At 35.0% G+C, this 20738-nt stretch overlaps 1 protein-coding gene across 3 annotated transcripts in view; it reads right to left on the reverse strand.

Moving 5' to 3' along the window:
• Positions 1-20738, reverse strand: part of LOC129002133 (uncharacterized) — a 123682-nt gene that overhangs the window by 12609 nt on the left and 90335 nt on the right. For 2 of the 3 annotated variants that reach the window (XM_054429732.1, XM_054429731.1), the window contains exons 8-13: positions 20400-20485; positions 5291-5424; positions 3928-4063; positions 3017-3137; positions 1341-1432; positions 570-638 (exon numbers count right to left, since the gene is read on the reverse strand). In XM_054429732.1, coding sequence (XP_054285707.1) covers positions 570-638; positions 1341-1432; positions 3017-3137; positions 3928-4063; positions 5291-5424; positions 20400-20485 — 638 coding nt within the window. The remainder of the gene's footprint in view (positions 1-569; positions 639-1340; positions 1433-3016; positions 3138-3927; positions 4064-5290; positions 5425-20399; positions 20486-20738) is intronic. The other variant, XM_054429733.1, reaches the window with a different exon arrangement.

Consider the following 20738-nt stretch of genomic DNA (forward strand, 5'->3'; position numbering starts at 1 on the left):
TTGATACAACTATACTAGCCAAAATTACAACAATTAATTGTGATCAATAGAAATAGTATGTTTGATATTTCGTACCTAAGGGCCAAAAATGAGGTTTTGCTGACTCGAGATAAGTTTGAGACAAAGTCGAGAACTTAAAACGATTGAGAGCTGCTAAACCCTTTTGGCGCGTGGCACAAACACTATTTTTCCGCACACAATACATAATAGAGAAAATATATATAATAAATGCACGCTAATAGTCAACACAACTAAAACTTTAAGGTTATGTGAGGAAATATTTAAATAAATAAGCAGGAATATTGTCAGGCAACACAATAAAACAAGTCTATTGCAATGCACTGCTTGTGTATTTAATATACATTCATGTTTTAAGTAAATAAGCGAACTGCTTATTTTCAGCCCTAGTGATGTAAAACCTACTCGGCCCCCAAATGACAATGACAGCTGGCATGGACAGCAAAACTTAGCTTCCAGTCTTCTATTAACGTTTGTAAAACAGCTAAAAACATCGTAGTGTGGTGAAAACAGAATTTTTTTATTATTTTGAATTTAGATATCAAACCTACCGATATATCCTTCATTGTCTCCCGAAGAGTTTGAGCTATTCAGTGCAGATTTTCTTCTGCTGCTTTCATCTGCACGAAACACATTTTAGTTTACTATTTGTTTGAGAAAACCGTATGCATTAGAAACATTTAAATCAGGGAAATGTGACTAATTGCCGCTAATTAAAGTAACTAGGATGCTCTTCTGAGTTCAGCAGACCATAAACGCACTTTCCTCCTTTTACCGTAGAACACAGTGGTAATAATTAACGAGTGAACATTGACGCTTCCTCTACGGTATGGTCTAGCATAAATGAAAACTAATTTGTGGACCATATCGTTAGAAAATCCTAGACTGTGTTACTTTTGTTTTAGCATTAATCAATAAGTTCTAACATAGTTAACAAGAGAGGAACTTAGTTTAACACTGTAAACTTGTAATTGACAGTTTAGGATGCTATTATGGTTCTGTTAAGCAAATGTCAAAATTAAAGCAACCCTCAAAATTTTAAAAATTAAAAAAAAATTATTTTCAATAGCAAGCAAAAACTTTGTGTTGGGGTATCAAATATATTGTTTTAACACATCCAAAAACATCAAAGCTTAAATCAGAGTGTAATTTATTTCCTCTAAGTTCTAAGGGTAGCAGCAGTAATTTTTACACTATGACACACAATCTAGCAAATACCGGTACCGCTGCCGGTGTAAGCAAAGGTTTTATTACGTTTCTTATGTTGTCTTATTCATCAGGTATTAGGGCTTCAAAATGAGCTATTTGTAAAATTTACTTACCAACAGAATTTCTAGGGGGTGGTGGAGGAGGAGAAGTTGGTCGAGCCAACATTGAAGCTGTACTCAGTCTACGAGGATCTACTTTTGTCTCACTGAAAAATGTTTTAACTTGTTTAAAAATCCATAACATGCCATAATTACAAGCTGATTATACATTTCAATGCTGTATATTGTTATGGCATTTTTTTATTATTAAAAATTGGCTATTCTTAGGAACAAAAAAATCACCTGGTATTTTTTTACTTCATTTAAATTTCCTAGATGGGTTATTATTTTCTGTCATGCAGTTCCAAAAGTAACAATAGTGTTACAAGTATCGGCGAAGTGCCATCGTCAAGACACTTCACTCCAGGGAATAAATACATTAATTTAGCTTTATTAGCTTTGTAGGTTTTCAAAAATACAAACACACATTCATCAAACGTCATTGACGAGTCGTCATAAAACCCATTTTGTTATTATTGCAGTTTTGGGGCTATTACAATGAATTATAATTAAATTTCCTAACATTTTAGTTTTGCTAAAAATAAAGTGATATTAGTTAATTATGTTAATCACAATCCAAAATTAAATGAACAACAAATACCGAAAACATAACTTTTAATTTTGTATATACTGAAAGACTGATGTAGCTGATTTATTTTTGTTTTATTTTAATACTGCAAGAAATCACTTTTCCATTATCTATTTGAGTGAGTAAAATGAAAGGATTAACAAATCAAACGATTTTATGAAAAAATTTGTATTGTTAGACAGTTAAAAAAAACTATTCTTATGAGTTTAGTCTTATTTACAACTCATATATGAATATGAAGCATCTTTTTGCTGAGGGAAATGCTCATCTCCTTGCCTTTGCCCTACTCCACCTGCTCTCCTGCATCAAATTCATGTTCCTAAGCTTTTTATTTACTGCATTGTTATATTTTTTTTCCTAGAGTTTATCCTGTTGTTATTTCGTTCTTGTCACAGAGTCTATCATATTGTTATTTTTCTGCAAGTATTTATCTATTTTTCATCAACATTGTTCTGAATGTATTTGCTCAAGTTGCATGGTTTTTACTGTATTGCTATCATTATTGTTCTGTGTTGTCATACGGTACTGGTATTGTTTTTGAGAATCTATTGTATTGTTGACTTGTTCTGATAGTTATTTATAGTGAATAGTTTTTTTATGTTATCTAACTTTATCTTGTATGTCTTGTTCTTGAAATCTTGTTGTTTCCAGTATTTTCACTACTTATGTACTGGCCAGTCATTTGTCACAAAGACACTCTGTATTTTCTTGTAAAAATGGTGTATCCGTTAATAAATATATAAATGAGTACAGAGTACTGCAATATTGGCTAATGGTTAATAAACCAATAATTCAATATATTTTTCACACGTTGGTATAAATTCAGAGAGCAAGAGATGTACTCAATAACGACTATCATAGACAATGTATAATAAGAAGTTGACACATTGGATTCTCAAAAGCAGTGGGACAGTCCCAGAATGCAAGATAAAAGTAATTATCGAGGACAGTTTACAACTAATGACTGTCATCATGAGGTGATAAGCTATCAGAAGTGGACATTTAGATTCTCCAGCTCCAAGTGTTCTTTAAAACATAAAGTAACTAGAAGCAAATAACTCATACTCTTAATGGAGGTGAAGAGACATTAACGGTAACTTACGATTTAGAGTCAGTCCTAGTCAAAGTATTAGAGTTGAGATAGAAGGTAGACTGGGCTGTGGAAGGCTTGTCTCTACTTTTGAAAGACCAACCCCGACGCCCCAGGTTGGCCACACTTTGGACTGAAATACGAATAAAATCAATAAAAGAAATACACAAGTGTAGTCAATTTAGTATGTCACCACATGCTGCCATTTAAGATGAGGTTTCAATTGGGTGTTTTCACTTTAACATAGTAAATAAAGAAATGGGTTTGTGGATTTGTGTAGCTTTGTTAGGGACCAAAATTTATTAATCCCAGGACTAGTTCTATGATCTATGATAGATAACAGTTTCAAATCATCATACAATAGTTGAATTTTCTCAGGAACCTTCAAATTGCTAGGCAAGCATTATAACTACTTAACTACCCAGCTATATCTGGATTTCAGTGTTTTATTTTAGTAATTACACCCTTTAAATTTTCCAAAATGGCAGGTTTTTTCCCTATGATAGTTGACAGTTTTAGTTTTGTTTTAAGAAAATTCTATTCCCTATTCAACCTTTTTACCATAAGCAAAGGAAGGATCAACATATAATCTCAGATTTATTTTACTTGACTGTTTCTTTTATCAATATTCTGTTACTTTTGTGTACAAAATTATTAAGTTTACACATTCAAAGTTACATTCTGTTGGTGGAAAATAAAAATTAATGCAAAGGAGGTCTTTACTATATTATTCTGAATAGCTATTATAAGCAAGATAATTAGTTAATTTAGAGTATTATTTGTTCTATTTAAATTTACATTCTAAAATGTTTTTGCTACAGTAATATATGTTTTAAATGCTAAGATGAGTGCAAAGCAAACATACAAATATGTTGGTTACTTGTCATATTTAAAACAGAAACAGTATAAAAAGAATTACTCACCACTAGAAGTGCTCTTGGTTTTGCCCATCCGTGTAAGACTCTTGCCTAAAGGCCAATGTTTACGCATCCTCTGACCAGCCTGCTTCATCAGGCCGTATATACCTTCACTCAACGGGGCCGCCTTTTTCTCTTCCACCTGAAATAGTGATTTATCTTTAGATTATCTTTGTTGTTGAGGTTGCAGCTTGTAGTTCTTGAGTACTCTTTATTTGTGGCTGAACGCTTTTTTTATTCAACCTGATAGGAACTTGTATTGCTATAAATTTAAGGTACCTATGCCATATTTTACTACTCAACCAACAAAATTTTTATTTATTGCTATAGATTGAGGGTTTATGGTCAATCATCTAATCAAAGTAGAAATAAATAGCATGGACAGACCAATCATGAAAAATTGGCATGTAGCCGCTGACCAGAATCAAATATCTTTGTCCTTGTACGACTACAAGGCAAACCACTTTATTGTTATTGATAGACCTTTGGGCTATCTTGTTAGTGCTAATTGAGTAACAAGTTAATTGAGTATTTTACATTGAAAATGTTGTCGAATAAATAATTTTGAATAATGCGAATCGTCTTGTTTTTAACTTCTTTTCACCCATGATCATAATATTTACCTTGGATTAGAATGGAGGTAACAGTGGTGTAGAGCGGCGGGAGCACAAGGGAACGGCGTCCCCACTCTGCTTTTTCCAAAATGATAATACATTAATATGCGACCCAAAATTTGTTCTGAGACAATGCAAGCGGCAGAGAAAATTTACGACTACACCACTGGAAGGTAGGCCCTAAGCTCCGGTATAATTTGTACGGTACATAAGTAGAAAAAATTGAACATGACTTATAAGTTAAAACAAAATTTTACTTTTTAATTTAAAAAGAAAAGAGGGAAATTAGACGTATTGAGGTAGTATGTAATAATTTGTGCCGATTTCCTTATTTATACATTGCAGTACAGACTTCGAATATTCACACTGATTTTTGGGCATCATAGAATTGAACAGTGCAAAATAAAACTTCTTAACTTCTGAATAGGAAACTGCACTCTCCTATAATCTTAATCATGATGTATTTACTTTTCCCTTAAACCTTTCTTCAATAATTTTTAACTTTATTCACAAATAGTTACACTACACTCAGTGCTCGATTAGCAGGGGAACGCGGCGGTACAGAATTCTGGTAACTCTCTTTTCGAAAGATAAAAATATTGACATAAAGAGATACTTTATCTTATTAAATAGGTTACATTTTTGTCACCTCATTTTTTACAAATCGAGCACTGGTTACACTATAAAACAAAATATCCAAAAAATACCTTGGAAATGTATCTTTTTATATATAAATGGTCTAAAATGTGACTGACCTGAACACTAGGAGTGATGGTCTCTTGGTCAAACGATGAGTCTGAGAAGGAGTCATCAAAGTCATCACAGTAAGCTGTCTCATCATGGGGCTCAATGTTCTCGTAAGATCTGGGGACCGACTCATCTGACCCATCTGGAACAAAATTTGCTTATTTTTAAGAGAAGCTGAAAATGGGTTATTCCTTTAAAGTTTGAAAGGTGGCGTGGAAATGGTGTGGACTGTGCAGAATGTTCTAGGTAAAAAATAATGAAGGATCCAGGCTAAAAACTCTCCTGGCAGGTAAATTTCAGTTTAGGAATACCAAACACTACAGGAAAGTTCACAGCATAGCTGAAACAATGTGAAAGATGGGTTTAGAAATACTAAGACATCAAGAGAGTAATAATTAGATTTAAAAGCCACAAACAGCAGGGATCCCAATGAATTAATGCTTTCCTATAAAATTAAATGTTCATATAAAACTACAAATATTACACACATTTTTCCCACTTAATTTTACTTTACTGGTTTCCTAATTTCATGACATAATATTTAATATACATAAATGTATAATATGTAAATGTATAAAAATTCCACATTTACAAATACATTTATTTCACCAGAATTACTGAATTGTACTAGACATTCTGTAACTATTTAGTAGGATAAATAAGTTTAGTATAATGTTTTCAATAACAATATTTCAGCTCCCTGGATTAGTCTAACTCGATTTTTACAAATACTTTCCAATCGAACCCAAACAGAGGGGACAAAGATACTGTACAAGGAAAACACTTAGATAATTGTTACCAAAATAGCTAACAGTACTACACTAACTACCGCAAACTTTCTAAATCTTTTGAAACAACACAAAGATGTCTTCGAGCACTGAAGGACCGGTTGTGTCACAGCATGATTGCAGCTTTTGTCTTCAAGAGAGCACAACTATTGTATTTAACAAGAGGTATATTTGTCACTAGTTTCCCTACTAACCCAACAGTTACTGCAAAAAGGAGAACATTATTTTAAACAAAAGGCAATGGTGGATTTTGTTGAATGGTGGAAAACTATGGCAATAGTTAAATATGAATATTCCCCAAATAATAGAGTACTGTAATTCAAAGTAGTGTTAAAAAATACATACAGAAATAAACGGTATTAGCAATCTGACACATACTTTCTCACATATCACTTTAATCACTTTTGGGTCCAGGGGAACCCAAAACGGATATATCCACTCGCAACTGATGAATCTCAAAAATTTTGACGACAACAATTCTTTCTCCATACACAACCAACCCCAAAAATTGGACTTTTGTGATGAGTATTGAATAATATTTTTTATCACAATGAAAAACAACTTCATTATACTTACAAAATTATCTGATATTTTGTATTCTATTAATCTTTCTAATCTAATCCCAATATGGCTGAACAGTTATTTTAGTGTAAAATTTTGCTGGTTGTAACTTTATTGATGTCAGGCAAAGTATTGTTTGTGTAGCAAAAGTAATTTTTATGTCAGGAAAAGTCAGCTGATCACACTATTTGTTTTTCCTACAGTTACCTAACAATGTACATGTTCTCTCACTGATTTGAGAAAGCAAAGTGGCCAATTCGCTCATCAGTGAGACAATGTTAACATTGTCTCACTCTAATTACTTTGTCTCACTCCAGATTTGCAACGTGAAGGCACGAAATAGTGAGCGCGTAACATGCAGGCAACGTCGTATGCACGCAAAATACGTTGGTAGCACTGGCTGTAAATCAGCTGGTCAGCTGTTGTACTGTTGTATTTGTCACTTCACATTAAATGTTATATTAAAAGTTCACTTCTGTGTAAAAATAGGTTATGTTTCTTCACCAATTTATTTGTTTTTAGGTAATTGTAGGAAAAGTATAATGTGCAACTCGAGTTCAAAGTACAATTGCCTCACTCGAGAAACCATTCCTCACTCGCCTACGGCTCGTGAGTAAGGATTTCTCTCGAGTGAGTCAATTGCTCACTTTTCTCACTAGTTGCACAAATAACTATTTGGTGTATGGAAATTGAAGATTTTCGAAGATCTCAGCTGTATGGAAATGGGCTATTTTTTAATATAGAGTGATAACAAATGGTTTTAATTCTAATGTGGTTAACACATTTATTAAAATAAAATAAGATTACCTTTATCTTCTAAAGGTACTTTGCTTACAGTAATCATTTAAACAATATAGAATGGGGTAAGAGGGTTGGTTAAAGCCAAAAGGCAGGTTGCTTAACAATTATAATAACAAGTTCTTCTCGGTATAGTTTCCAAATAAACAGATAGTTTTGAAAACTGTGGTTTTAAAGAGTAAAATTGTAAAAAAGTTTACAATTAGTTTTTAAAAGAAAAAAAAAAGACAACGAGTTAACAATTTCAAACAAATAGGCTAGACATGTACATGTTTACATCCATGTCCAATCAATTTGAGCCCTCTGAATTCAGAAAAAAATATTTAAATCTAAAACAACTCACCTTCACTTCCTAAATATGCTACCACTTCTTGAGCATCATAAGTATTGCATAACTGCACACTAGTCCTCACAGACACTAAACCTTTTGTTTTGGAAAGTTCTGAAGAGTCTACACTATGATTTGAGTAAGGTTCGTCTGAATTGCCGATATAAAGGATAGAAGAAGAAGTTACCTTCACTGCAATATAGAGTTAAAACAAATAAGGCCATTTTCAAGTTAATTAATCATTTTATAAAAATAAATCAAAGACTGTATGTATGTAAAGACCGATAATGAGGAAAAAATACTGTTATATTCCAAATAAAGTGAAATTATGCATTCATGGTCCAATAGTATTTGAAACAAAGAGTCATGAAAATTGTTTAAACAACCATAGAGATTAATAATATACTAGTTAAAACTGTGACCTGTTTTCCTGAGACAGATTTATTGAAGAATGATAATAATTTGACAAATACTGCTTTGACCTTGACTTTTATAAAATCAATCATAAAACTTACAAGCATGTTTATGTTGTAGGCCTACCTACTGGCCATTTAAAATGTAAAATTTGCATGTGTTTTTAACCAAATATATTTGTAAATGTTTATAATAGCCTATGTACCTTTTGTATAGGGTGTAAGGTTAAATACATTTTCTAAACTGTTTTTATAGGCCTACAGAATATAAAATCATAAAATATTTAAAATGGCTTAAAGTGACAGCAAAAAATTATTAATTTACTGAATATTGAATTAGATATAGGCCCTAGCCTACTACAGAGTGTCTCGGATCTCTCTACCAATATTTTAGGGCATTATTCCTAAATAAGAAACATAGGCTATCTAAATTATAGTTAAATTGTCCGGAAGTCCTTAGTTACTCACACAGCCGCCATTTTGTTTCTTTACTTATAATCTTTTTTTCAAAAAGTGGTTGAAGATACGAAATCAAAACTTTTAAACTTTTGTAAAACTGTTTTTGAGTTATTAAGAGACAACATTTTAAATGGCCGCCACTTTGTTTTATGAATTTGAAAAATCTCATAGGCCTAATATTTTTGAAGCTTTGCCTAGTTGTCATAAATGTTTGCAAAAAGTTTCAATATTGTATCTTTAACCACTTATTAGAAACAAATTAATAAGTAATAAAAATGGCGCCTGTGTGAGTAACTAAGGATATCCGGACAATTTTAATGTGATATTTATATATGTTTCTTACTCAGGAACAATGCCCTAAAATATTGGTTAAGGACACCCTGTATAATTACAATAATTGGAATTAAGCTTGATAGTCAATCAACTGCTTATACAATACCCCCACACAAGACACAGGGATCATTAAACAAATGTGCAAGAAAACGTTTTATGGGTTATTTTGTGGTGTTCGGTCTGCAGAGTGACATACTGAAAGTTGCCAAAAATCGGTCCCCGGAAAAGCCCCTAGTATTAAAAATCAAAGTACAAAACGTCCATAATAAATATAGGGGGAGAGTTTTCGATTCAATATATCATCAAAACGAAAAAAGATATTTAAAAAAAGATTTGAAATCTGCGTGAATATCAAGTTTATAATGATGGGTCACAACACTATTATTATTGCATAAAAAAAAATATTTATATCCAATATGGCGGGCAAAACCGCTTTCCCTATCGAAATGAAGTACTAACCACCTAAAAAATATTGGCCGCGGTCCCAAGTCAATTTCTCAGAAACTTTGCATAAAAAATGGATATGGTATTTTTTTCTAAATTTGTCCAATGTTGGAAAAATCCGCCATATTTAATTGTGATTTTAGGGGGTTTCCCGTGGACCGATTATTGGAAACTTTTAGTACCCTATGTCAAAACTCTGCACACCCAAAACTACAAAATAAAACGTTTCTTGCAATTTTTTTAAGGTCATATCCTATATTTCTTTGACTAGGTTTAACGAGTACTTAGGTTTCCTGCTAGGGGGAAGGAAAAAAGTATATTTATTTGTTTAATGTTAAGTGGTGTGCCGAATAGTATGATGTATGGAATAACTAAATTTGCTAAATTTAATTTAATCAAAAATATATCATCAATACGCACAAACAAGTAAACTAACTTAAATTTTGTTATTTTACTCCATAACAATAACATAGGAATTTTATTAAACATGCAGTTTTTTCCTCATAACCTTTAAAGATACTGCTTAACAGGATGTAATTTTTCAAGAGTAACATTTGGGAAAAACAAATGTTTAGTCAATGACCCATTTGAGCTGGTTTATGCACAATTACCGGTACATTAAAATCATGCCAAAATAACTCCAGTTAAATTATATTTACGGACACACATTCATATCCAATTTGAATACATAGATAGTGTTTTTGACCTCTAGGAAAGTTTAAATTTAGGAGGAAACCTTTTGGTTGATATTAAAATCTAAATTCCCAACAAATACAATAATTAGATATACACCCAATATGCCGTTCTGATCAAGAAAAAAGGTAATAAAATTAATGCAAAAATAGAGGAAACATCCAGGGTAATTATCTGAGTTATAGAGAATCTGAGATATTTTGCTATGAATGAGAAATTTGATGAGCCTTCAGTTATGTAGGAATCGCCGGAATCATGAGCCATGACGACTCCAAATGACGTAACGGAAGTGAAGTACCAGCACTAGTGCACTTCCGTTTCCCATCAACAATGGTGTCAATAATAATATCTAGCTAGTATGTAGCCTAGAACTTGTCAGTTAGTTGTTTGAATGGAACTAGATAAACTAATTTCAACTACCAGAATATCCCTGATGAAATTGATGACATCCATAAAGAAACGTAACTGATTATGAATTATTATCGTGCAAAGCTAAAAAACATGGGGTAAAACGTTTACATGGCAGAACGCATAGAGAATCACTATTCCGTTTGGTCATTCTTTTCTATGACGAAATCAGTGGACGAAATGGTTCCAGCGCTTAAAAGTCAAGGTCAAAGACAGTAAATGATTTAACAGATGTTCAATATGGAAACGTTTTCTAAAAAAAGTAATTTTCTGTAGGTACACAGTAGGTATCATCAGTAGATGATATTAATACCCTATGAAAAATGTAAAAGGTACAGCAAAATTTAGGAAAAGAGACAAAATAGCACAAAGATTACAAACCATCACCGTAAATAGGCCTATATCTCCTAACTGTAGACACCGAACTAGAAGAAGAACTTTGGGAAATATTCCCGACGGATCGGCGATCGCGGAAATTTCTGTTCATGATAATTTTCACGCATTATTCTAGCGATTTAAAAATACACAAATAGAAACCAATCATAGATCACAAAACAAGAAGGCAGCACCGTTGACACAATTCCACATGCACTTGACACAAACCCGACACGCACAACACAGAAAAACAATTAAAATAGAGGGAAAAACGTCATCTGCAGTGATTACATCAACCAGACAAGGACTCCCAGAGGCAGCGGTCTTCAAGGCCGTCAACTCTCCAGCGGTTCGTCCTTCCACTCAACCTGGTTACAAAAACACCCACACAACTAGAAATTCGCGGAAAACACTTCACAGTAGAAACCACTTGGACGACATCGCGGTGCAATATGAGCCGTACGAGTGAAGCGACTACGTAACAGATGTCACTTTCACTTGGTTACACGACCGTATCTGTCTGTCTGTCTACGCCCGCCACCATTGGTTTGTTTGTGGGTTGTGTTGCTAGCGCGACGAGACACGGGACGGCGGAACGCGGAGCGGCGACTGGTGGGGGGACGGCCGTGGAACGGGGAATCGTGTAGGCGGAACAACGAACTATATAGGCGCAAGTGCCATATAAAACTGTGAGTCATACGTTATGTATCTGTATCACTTGTAGATGACTTGGTGGCGAAGGAATGTATTACTGTATCATACACCGCGATCACTGAATAAGCTGTGTAAATCGTTAAACTTTTTTTAAGGAAGGCACTTTTGTTACATTTTTAGCTCAAAGATCTTAACAAAATGTATACAAAAGTTTTAAGAATGGTCACTTACTTGTTACCACTAGTAATAGGCTAAGTATAATAATTACTATGCTACTGAGCTAGATTTGATAGGTAATACATTTAAAACAAAAATGTCTCTTTTTCTAAAAAAGAAGTCTAAATAGTATGCATATTTATGCATATATATACATATGTAAAATATAATATAAACACTGTTTTGCAGTATTCCACAGATCTGGATCCATCACCCTGCTTCCCATCCCATAGCCATTTCATAAGGGCAACTCAATCCCTATTACTATTTAGGACAAAAAATAGTAATAATACACACAGTTTGTCCAGAATAAGAGACCTTCAATTTTGGACCGGCCCCAGTTAGATTTTTGTGAAGAGATTGACTGAGGAATATGTGCTGTTGACAGTGTTTATAGCTGCTATTTTTATTGCTCAAACGTTACTTTACATGTTGTATTTCATAGAATTTACTTATTGTTCATCATATTTGTTGGAACAGATTGTAAAAAGTGGCTTAGTACAAGTTTTAGAACCTTATCGTTGGGAGAAATTTGTTTGGATAGGGTATAAATTTCCACTCAAAAAAATCCACATTATATCCTACAAGCATGGGACTTGAGATGGATGAATACGTATAGACAAAGACACAATTTATGAGTCTATTCATATGATTCTCAATGGTCCTGCCTGAACTTTGACGATTCCTTAATTTTTATTTTTATTTTGTGTGTTTTTACACCAGTGGCATTTTTTACGTTTTGGACCTTTTTGTTGGACAGATCATTTATCATTAATTTATAGCCCAATGACAAAAAGCATCGGGGTCTGGAAACAATATCGCTTAGATACGTTCATTTTGGATGATACAGAAGTAAAATGCTCTTAAGTAAGTAGGAAACAAATAAATATTGCCAACTAGTAGAGAAGTCAATCAATATGCTGCTTATTAACAAATTCGGGTAGTATATTTTCAGACTGCATTTTTTCAATAGTAGAATTTGAATTTTCTGCAGTTGTTGTTTGACAATTACTTGCTCACTTTTACCAGTAAAGCCAGTAAGCTTTAGATTTGACAATCACACTTAAACTAATCTGAGCTTGATGGTATCATAGTTTATAGTCAATACAAAGCAGTTAACAACTCGTAAAGCAACCAATCTGAATCCCCTGAATGAAGAATGGTTATCATCTCTCTCTGATACACTGATTTATCATTTAACTGTCCATTCCTTATCCTGAAGAAGCTACCATACCTCCTCCATAATTCACCAAGTGATGTTTGAGAATTTTTTTGGAATGTTACTTTTAGCAGTGATATTGTGGTTGTACATTGTGCTACTCCATTTCTAGAATCTTTTCTTTACTAGTTTCTAATCTTCACGTTCCTATATAGTAGGCTAAATAGTCCAGTCTACCTCTACCAGTCTAAAGTCTATCAGGTTGAGAAGAGCTTTAACTATCATCTCTATTCCATTACTGTATAGCTATTTCTTTTTCCTACAGTTACCTAACAATGTACGTGTTCTCTCACTGATTTGAGAAAGCAAAGTGGCCAATTCGCTCACCAGTGAGACAATGTTAACATTGTCTCACTCTAATTACTTTGTCTCACTCCAGATTTGCAACGTGAAGGCACGAAATAGTGAGCGCGTAACATGCAGGCAACGTCGTATGCGCGCTAAATACGTTGGCAGCACTGGCTGTAAATCAGCTGGTCAGCTGTTGTACTGTTGTATTTGTCACTTCACATTAAATTTTATATTAAAAGTTCACTTCTGTGTAAAAATAGGTTATGTTTGTTCATGTTTCTTCACAAATGTTTTTGTTTTATGGTAACTGTAGGAAAAGTATAATGTGCAACTCGAGTTCAAAGTGCAATTGCCTCACTCGAGAAACCATTCCTCACTCGCCTACGGCTCGTGAGTAAGGATTTCTCTCGAGTGAGTCAATTGCTCACTTTTCTCACTAGTTGCACAAATAACTATTTCTTTTTACTTTCTCCCAATTCTCTCCTATGCCTAGTATTTGGAGGAAGTATTGTTTTTGTCGAGTTTGAGTTTTAGGTGGATATATATCCGTTTTCGGTTACACTGAACCCAAAAGTGATACCTACTAAGTGATGTATGTGTGTGTGTTTGTCTGTCTGTCTGCCTGTGTAGATGTATACAGAGCTAAGACCACACCTGTAAATTGTTGGAATGTAGGTACTAATCCAAAGTTTTATCACATATTTTTTATTTTTTTTTATTTGTGATTTTTCCATAAAAACCCATAAAATAACAGAAAAATCAAGTTTTCACGCAAACGGTCCTACCAATTTTAATTAAAATTTTGTATGTTATAGTCCTTTTAACTGTAACCAAACAGTACCACCCACATTGCTGTAAATATTATGGTTCAAAAATTATTGTAATCTATATGATTTTTTTATAAAATAACAGAAAAACTGGGTTGTTTTAAAACTAATAAGGCCCAACCGATTTTAATTGAAATTTAGTATGTTTTATGGCCCTTATGATTCTAAACAAATTGGTACCACCCCCATCGCTGTAAGAAGTACGGTTTAAAAGGTATTGCATTTTTATGATTTTCCACATAAAATATCATAGCTACTCCGACCTCTTACCCATGATAAAGGTTGTTGACAAGCTCAAGGGAGAAAGTATGTGTCAGATAGCCGATATATTTTCTATTGGTTTAACAATAGATAGTGAACTAATGTTAACATTCACTACCGATTGGTACTGTATTATACCAGGGACGTATTTAAGTATCTGCTGCCTGTAGTCAACGAAGTTTGTCACCCCCCACCCCCTCACAACTTGTCAGCACAAATGGCTGTTTTGCCGTTCCCAGAATTATTTGCTAATTGTTTATTGTTTTAGATTAAAACCTCCCTTTCAATTTTTTAACCCCCAAAATGTTGCCGCCCCTAAAATTTACCGCCCTAGGCGGGTGCCTAGTCCCCCTATTCAGAAATATATCCCTGTATTATACATGAAGAGAAGTGTGTGATGGCCAGACATAGGTTTAAGCATATCAGGCGCACCAAACCATGCTGCACCTGGCAGCCTTAAAAAAAATTATATCCTGACTTCTTTAAATGTACAAATGGAACTGCAATTTGTTGTTATAATCAATATTAGTTATAATATAACCCCAATTTTGATGATTTTGCTAATACAAAACATCAAGACAATAATAACTCATGGCAAGAAAAGGTATCGGGCAGCCAAAATGGTGGCACAGTTCCGGTAGATAAAACGGTATTGCAGAAATTTTTTTTAATTTGGCGCTTTGGGCTATAGCCTAGTCAGCCCATATAGAAAGTAGGACCTGATGATGGCTAGAAGGGAATGTCTTAATCTGAATATTTGTTTTTGAGAAATATCATCATAATCATTACATTCCAGTCTTCACCGTTTACAAGATCACAGTCACCTAAAGTGGACAAACTTCTCCACTTGATCAAGTTGGAATTCAATTCAAACCTTGTGGATCTGTATGAATGCATTTTCAAAGTTGCATAAAATATTGCAAAGAAGGTGTGTTAGAGATCAGTGATATAAACTAAGTGGGAAAGCATTTGGGTCTGTGAGTTATCATCATGTTTAGATGGGAGCATCAATTTTCCATTACATCATTTTTGGCTACTATGACAAGACTTATCGTCACATGGGGTGGGTAGAGTACTAGTGGATAAGTTAGAGAACATGGCATTGGTTTCAGATTTGAACTAGCCCCCTTGTCCACAACAGGAGCTTAATGGAGACCTCAATTTAGACACAGCCATTGTATAAACATTTGTCAATCTTCATAAATAAAACTTTGTTTAGTGCCAGATGACAAAAGGGGGATTAGAAGACCTCAGAGCTGACTTAAGTTTAAGAAGAAAGAGGGGGTCTATATAGCCTCTAAAAGAATGTATTTTATAAGAAATATATAGAAATAGACAGTTTTGGGAAAAGGTTTCATTCAACCTTAAGGCCGGCTGCACACTGATCAGACAAAACGTCTTTTGACAAAACGTTTTGTTGGAAGGGAGTGGCCTACCATGCAGTTAAAGCATCGCACACAGAAGCCAGTGGCGGCGATAAAAACAACCCGCGGGCCCCCCCGAAAGTTTGTTCGCCAGGCCCCCCTCTCCCAATAACCTTTAAAAACATTATCACACATATTACTGCCTTAACTTGCACTTAAGCTTGGCACGACATCTCCCGAGGCATCAAGGCGTCATCATCATCTTCCATGATCGCAGCTAAATTGTGAATACTTCCCATAGTCATGCACACATTATCATAGTCTACCGTGATTGCAACCAAACCTAGGACATCATCAGATAACAACATCATTGTCTCCCGCGTTCACGGCCCAATCCCTAATATCTTACGCAACCCGTGGTGACGGGAAAATAATTTTTTCCTCAATCGTGGCAAAATCCTGGATATATCTCTTGCGGGAAAAGAAACGTCAATATTGCCTTCGTAATCGCGGCAAAATATTGAACATCTCATGCGGCCGCGGAGACAATGTCATCGTCAACTGCGGGGAAATGTTCTGGTCGATATCCGCGGTCGTGGAAAAAGCGTAGGACTAATCTTTCAATTTCATGAGCGTAAGCCTTGCGGACATATAAAAGCTTTTACTTTTAATTGGGCATTTTTGTATTGAGTACTGAGAAAATCAGCTCGATGAGCTTGATTTTCTGACTTTGTGCTTGATCTTTCAAGATTGTAGGTCAGTCTATGCTCAGCTCGAAAATCGACATTAATAAAAATCAACAGTTTCCAAAGCAAACCGATTTTGAACCGTCCTGGTTGGGCTCAAGGCCTATAGGTAAGTAACATTTTTTACCTGACTTGAAGTAAACAAATCTAAAGTGCAGCTTCCTAATACAGTATGTAGTAAGAAATGAAGTTAAAATCCTTCTTTAGTGTCAATAAAAGAATGGAATTATTTATTAGCTAGTGCCCTAGCCACCTAGGTTAATTCGCCGATTTGATAGTAAAAAAATGGTAAAGTTCATTTAGTTGAATCAGCATAGAGGGCCCTGGTGTGACCCATCGGGGCCTAGGTAGGCCGGGGGCCACATTGGTTCTAAATACGGCCCTATTATAGCGCCTTCACACAGTCCACGAAGACAGTTGATGCAACCTGCATGACTGATGGCAATTCTTTTCTTTTACTTAGGTTGGTAGAGAATGTATATCGATAGGTCTAGTAAGTGTCAGTTAAGCTGTTGTAAACTACTTGTCCTAGTGCTTTTACTGGTTTTAACAATGTTCCGTCATAAAAAAGTATGGTAATTCTCATATAAATATTGTTATGACAGGGGGCCCGTGTGGCTGAGCCTGTCGCACAATCGCGGGCCCGTGTCCCGGTAAAATTTCCCGAAAAATTCTGGTCAAGGCTCACGGGCCCCCCGAGTGTTTATTCCAATAAAAACATTGAAAACAGCTTGACAGGTGTCACCAGCGTTTTAGATCTTTATATTGTCTCATTGATGAACACAACCTTTGTCCATTGGTCCTGGCCGTATAAGATGGATTGGTAACTCTTTTGTTAATGTCCAAGTTAATGTTACCCCAGAATATCACATGGAAGCTCAATTGGCAAAGTTTAGGTAGACACTTTTTCTTAAGAACAAAACTGAATATTTCTTTATTTTATACATTTCCAAATTTTCATCAATGTCATTTATTTTGTAGCTATTCAATATTTTAGAAGTGTAATCAAAACCAAGAGAATGTTATGGATACTCCCAAAATCTAATCTTACAACTGACTTTATTAGACCATACAAATAAAAAAGCGTCTTGGAAACTCGTGAGTAGGGAAGTAATCTCTCTACTTTGTATTACAACAAAAGAGGTAAAACCAGAGCTTAATTCAGAGATGTATAAATTTTGCTGTACACAATTGTCTCAGAGAAAACCTGGGCGCCCTTTTAGTATAGAGGATCTATTAAAAATATCCACAAATCCCTGCCCCACTATACCACTGGATTCAACTAAATGAACAATTAGAAAGTTCTATAAATTACAAACCTAACTGGTCCGAACTATTCACACAATGAAGCTAATTTGCAGTCTTTTACAACCATCAGGCACTGCTTAAAACACGTGTAAATGATATTCAACTACTTCCAGGAGTCTATTGCTTATTCAACACTGATAGCCTAAAGTGTATGATTATTGCATGATGGTAGAAAGTCCTCGAGTTCTTGCAATTCACTGTTGTGTGACTCATGAAGATTTTGGAGCAATGAGTGATTGGGCGAGAGAGAGAGGGGTATAAGATTTTATTAGCACACTCACTACTAGGTAGTTTGTTAGACCATCCCTACAGAGGAGTGTGATGGCTGGGAGTGTAATGTGCTAAAATCAGGACCGGTTCTAGACATTTTTCCATTGTAAGCAAACAATATTCTGGAGCCCCCCCCCCCCCCCCATAAAATACATTATGGTAGTCAGTGCCAGGTTTAGGTAAAATCACAGTGGCCTTTTTTTGCTTGCAACATTTTGTACTAAAACAATTTTTTTGAACAAAAATTGAACTTTTATTTTCAAAAATCTATTATTTGGCCAATTAACTATTGATGTCCCTGTTACACAAGAGACTTTCACTATTTCACAGCGATCGCAGGTGGCAACGATAATCATGGGAGGTGTTCTCGATTTTGTGGCAATCGCGGGTGGCGATGATGATGTCCCCGTTAGGGGAGATGTTCACCAATTATGCAAGTACCATAAATAGGACACTGATAGTAAGGATTATCTCTGGATACATGACAAAATTAGGGTAAACATTAATGCTTAAGGACGTCCGAAACGTGTAAACGTCTGCCTGACGAATCCAAGTGGATGACGGAGACATGCTGACGGACGAGTCCATTTGTTATTATTTGTGGTTATTGTTATTTTGTAACAATAACAAATGAAGTCGTGGGAGTGAACGTAAGGGTCTCACACCTTACGATATACAATTTTTTCTAACTCCATACTCCTACAGTCCTATTTGGCGATGTAAATACATATTTAACTTCTACAATTGAATATATAAAATTTATATATTCAAACCCCTAGAGTCTCCTTCCTTAAAACTGAACATTGAAGAGCGCTTAGGTGCCCCCTTTTGGTTGGTGCCCTACGCGTTTGCATACTTTGCTTACCGCTTAAACCGGTCCTGACCAAAATCATGAGGTTGATTCCTCTAAAGCAAAACATTTTGTTGGTTAAAATGGCTAAGGATGTTAATACTGTCAATACTGTTATCTGACTGCCTTAATTACTTTATTAACAGCAAAGAGTGGTCAAAAAGGTAATAGATATTTAGTTCTAGAATAAAACTCATGGAAAAGTTTACTGGTATGTCTGCCTGATCTGATTTCTTGCTCAGAGTGTGGTTTGTTTAATTTGCTCGTATAAGTTGCACTCTAAGCTGGTTAAGGTTAAAAAACACTGCTGACCACTTGTTTTTAAAATAAGTAACAAAATGGAACTATATATTTTGAAAAATATATATCAAACAAACTGTGATAAAAGAAGAATCAATTGTGTAAACAAATTAATGTAATTTCTTCTACTCTTCGGAAACTACCATGTGAACACTTGTGGCACTTCTCAGAACTATTGCCAGATTTCTTACAAGACCTAGACTTCAATCCAATCTATGCTGTTCATTTTTAATAGGTATACCAATACCTCTCTATCCAGCATGATCCCACTAACCAATTTAGACAACAGCTCACCAATATGTTGAGTGGTCTCCAGGCAAAGCATACCACAACGTAGACAGCGTAAGAACGACCCGTCAGAAACCCCTCCGGGCAGTAAGTATAGTCGAAACCGCAAATAGCCAACCCTAGCTCTACTGCCATATCTGGAAAGGGTGGGATCGCTCTACTGTTTTGCAGCATCCCTACAGGTATGCCTTATTGTCTCTGGTAGATTGACTTCCTCTCTGCTGCCTTGAGTTTGACACGGATGATCAATCTCAATCAATCTCCAAGACAGACAGTTTGGACACATAGCAGCATACAAAAGCAACCCTGAGTTTAGCCTGATGCTGCCTTGTGTAAGCCTCAACCAATTGATATCTAGCGTTATTGAGATATAGCGTAACAAGTTCCACCCGGCGAGGGAAATGGTATGCTAGACTGCTCTTTGTACTTTTGATATGGTGTTGGTGTCAATTGGAATTGCCTTTCTGAATTCTCAGAATCAACAGGGATTTCACTGTGAATATCTTCTAGAGGGCCTCGTTGGAAATTCCATTAGGACCATTATGGTGCCCTCCTTGACGGAAGGTGGAGATCGGTTATGTTGGTGTTGTAGATCAACCACAATAATAAATAATGAAGTACAAAATTATATTTTTTATTACAGGAGGGTGTCGATTACCTAATATATTAACATTATTTCATATTCCACGTTATCCGACTCTCCCCACAAACAACAGAGTACAAAAAAATTATTAGGTAAAAAAAAAATAATAAGCTACTTAAATTCAAGACAAGATTAAAAGGACATAATAAAACCCATAAATGTAGGACCGACAAGTTAGATTCAGTCGATCACACTTTAGTCAGAAGCTGTCAAAGGGGTTTGGTAATTAGAGTGAATATGAAATAACTACCTTACAAAGCATTTCACTTCTATAACTTACCGTCACCATCAGCTGTCTGTCTGCTCCACTGTTTGCGGACCTTCATGCTCCAAGTCTCTGCCCCGCGGCGCTCCTTCTCTCGAAATCTACACAGAGGAAAAGATCTTCTTAGCAACAGGAGAAAGTTGATTGGAAATTAATGTATAATAAAATAATATTCATTATTCAACATAATCAAGTGTCCATAGCCTGATTTTCTAGGAGACTAGCCTAAGTTAGCATTGTTCGCTACCGCAATTAAAATACCGCAATAGTACTATATTTTTCATTCATATGGACCATCACCGCACATATGTGACGGCTGGTTTTTACCAATGGACTGCCGTCGCATATATGCGA

This window comes from Macrosteles quadrilineatus, unplaced genomic scaffold, assembly GCF_028750875.1.
Source record: "Macrosteles quadrilineatus isolate MER2022 unplaced genomic scaffold, UCM_ALF_1.0 Scaffold_9__3_contigs__length_116548681, whole genome shotgun sequence".
Classification (NCBI taxonomy): domain Eukaryota; kingdom Metazoa; phylum Arthropoda; class Insecta; order Hemiptera; family Cicadellidae; genus Macrosteles; species Macrosteles quadrilineatus.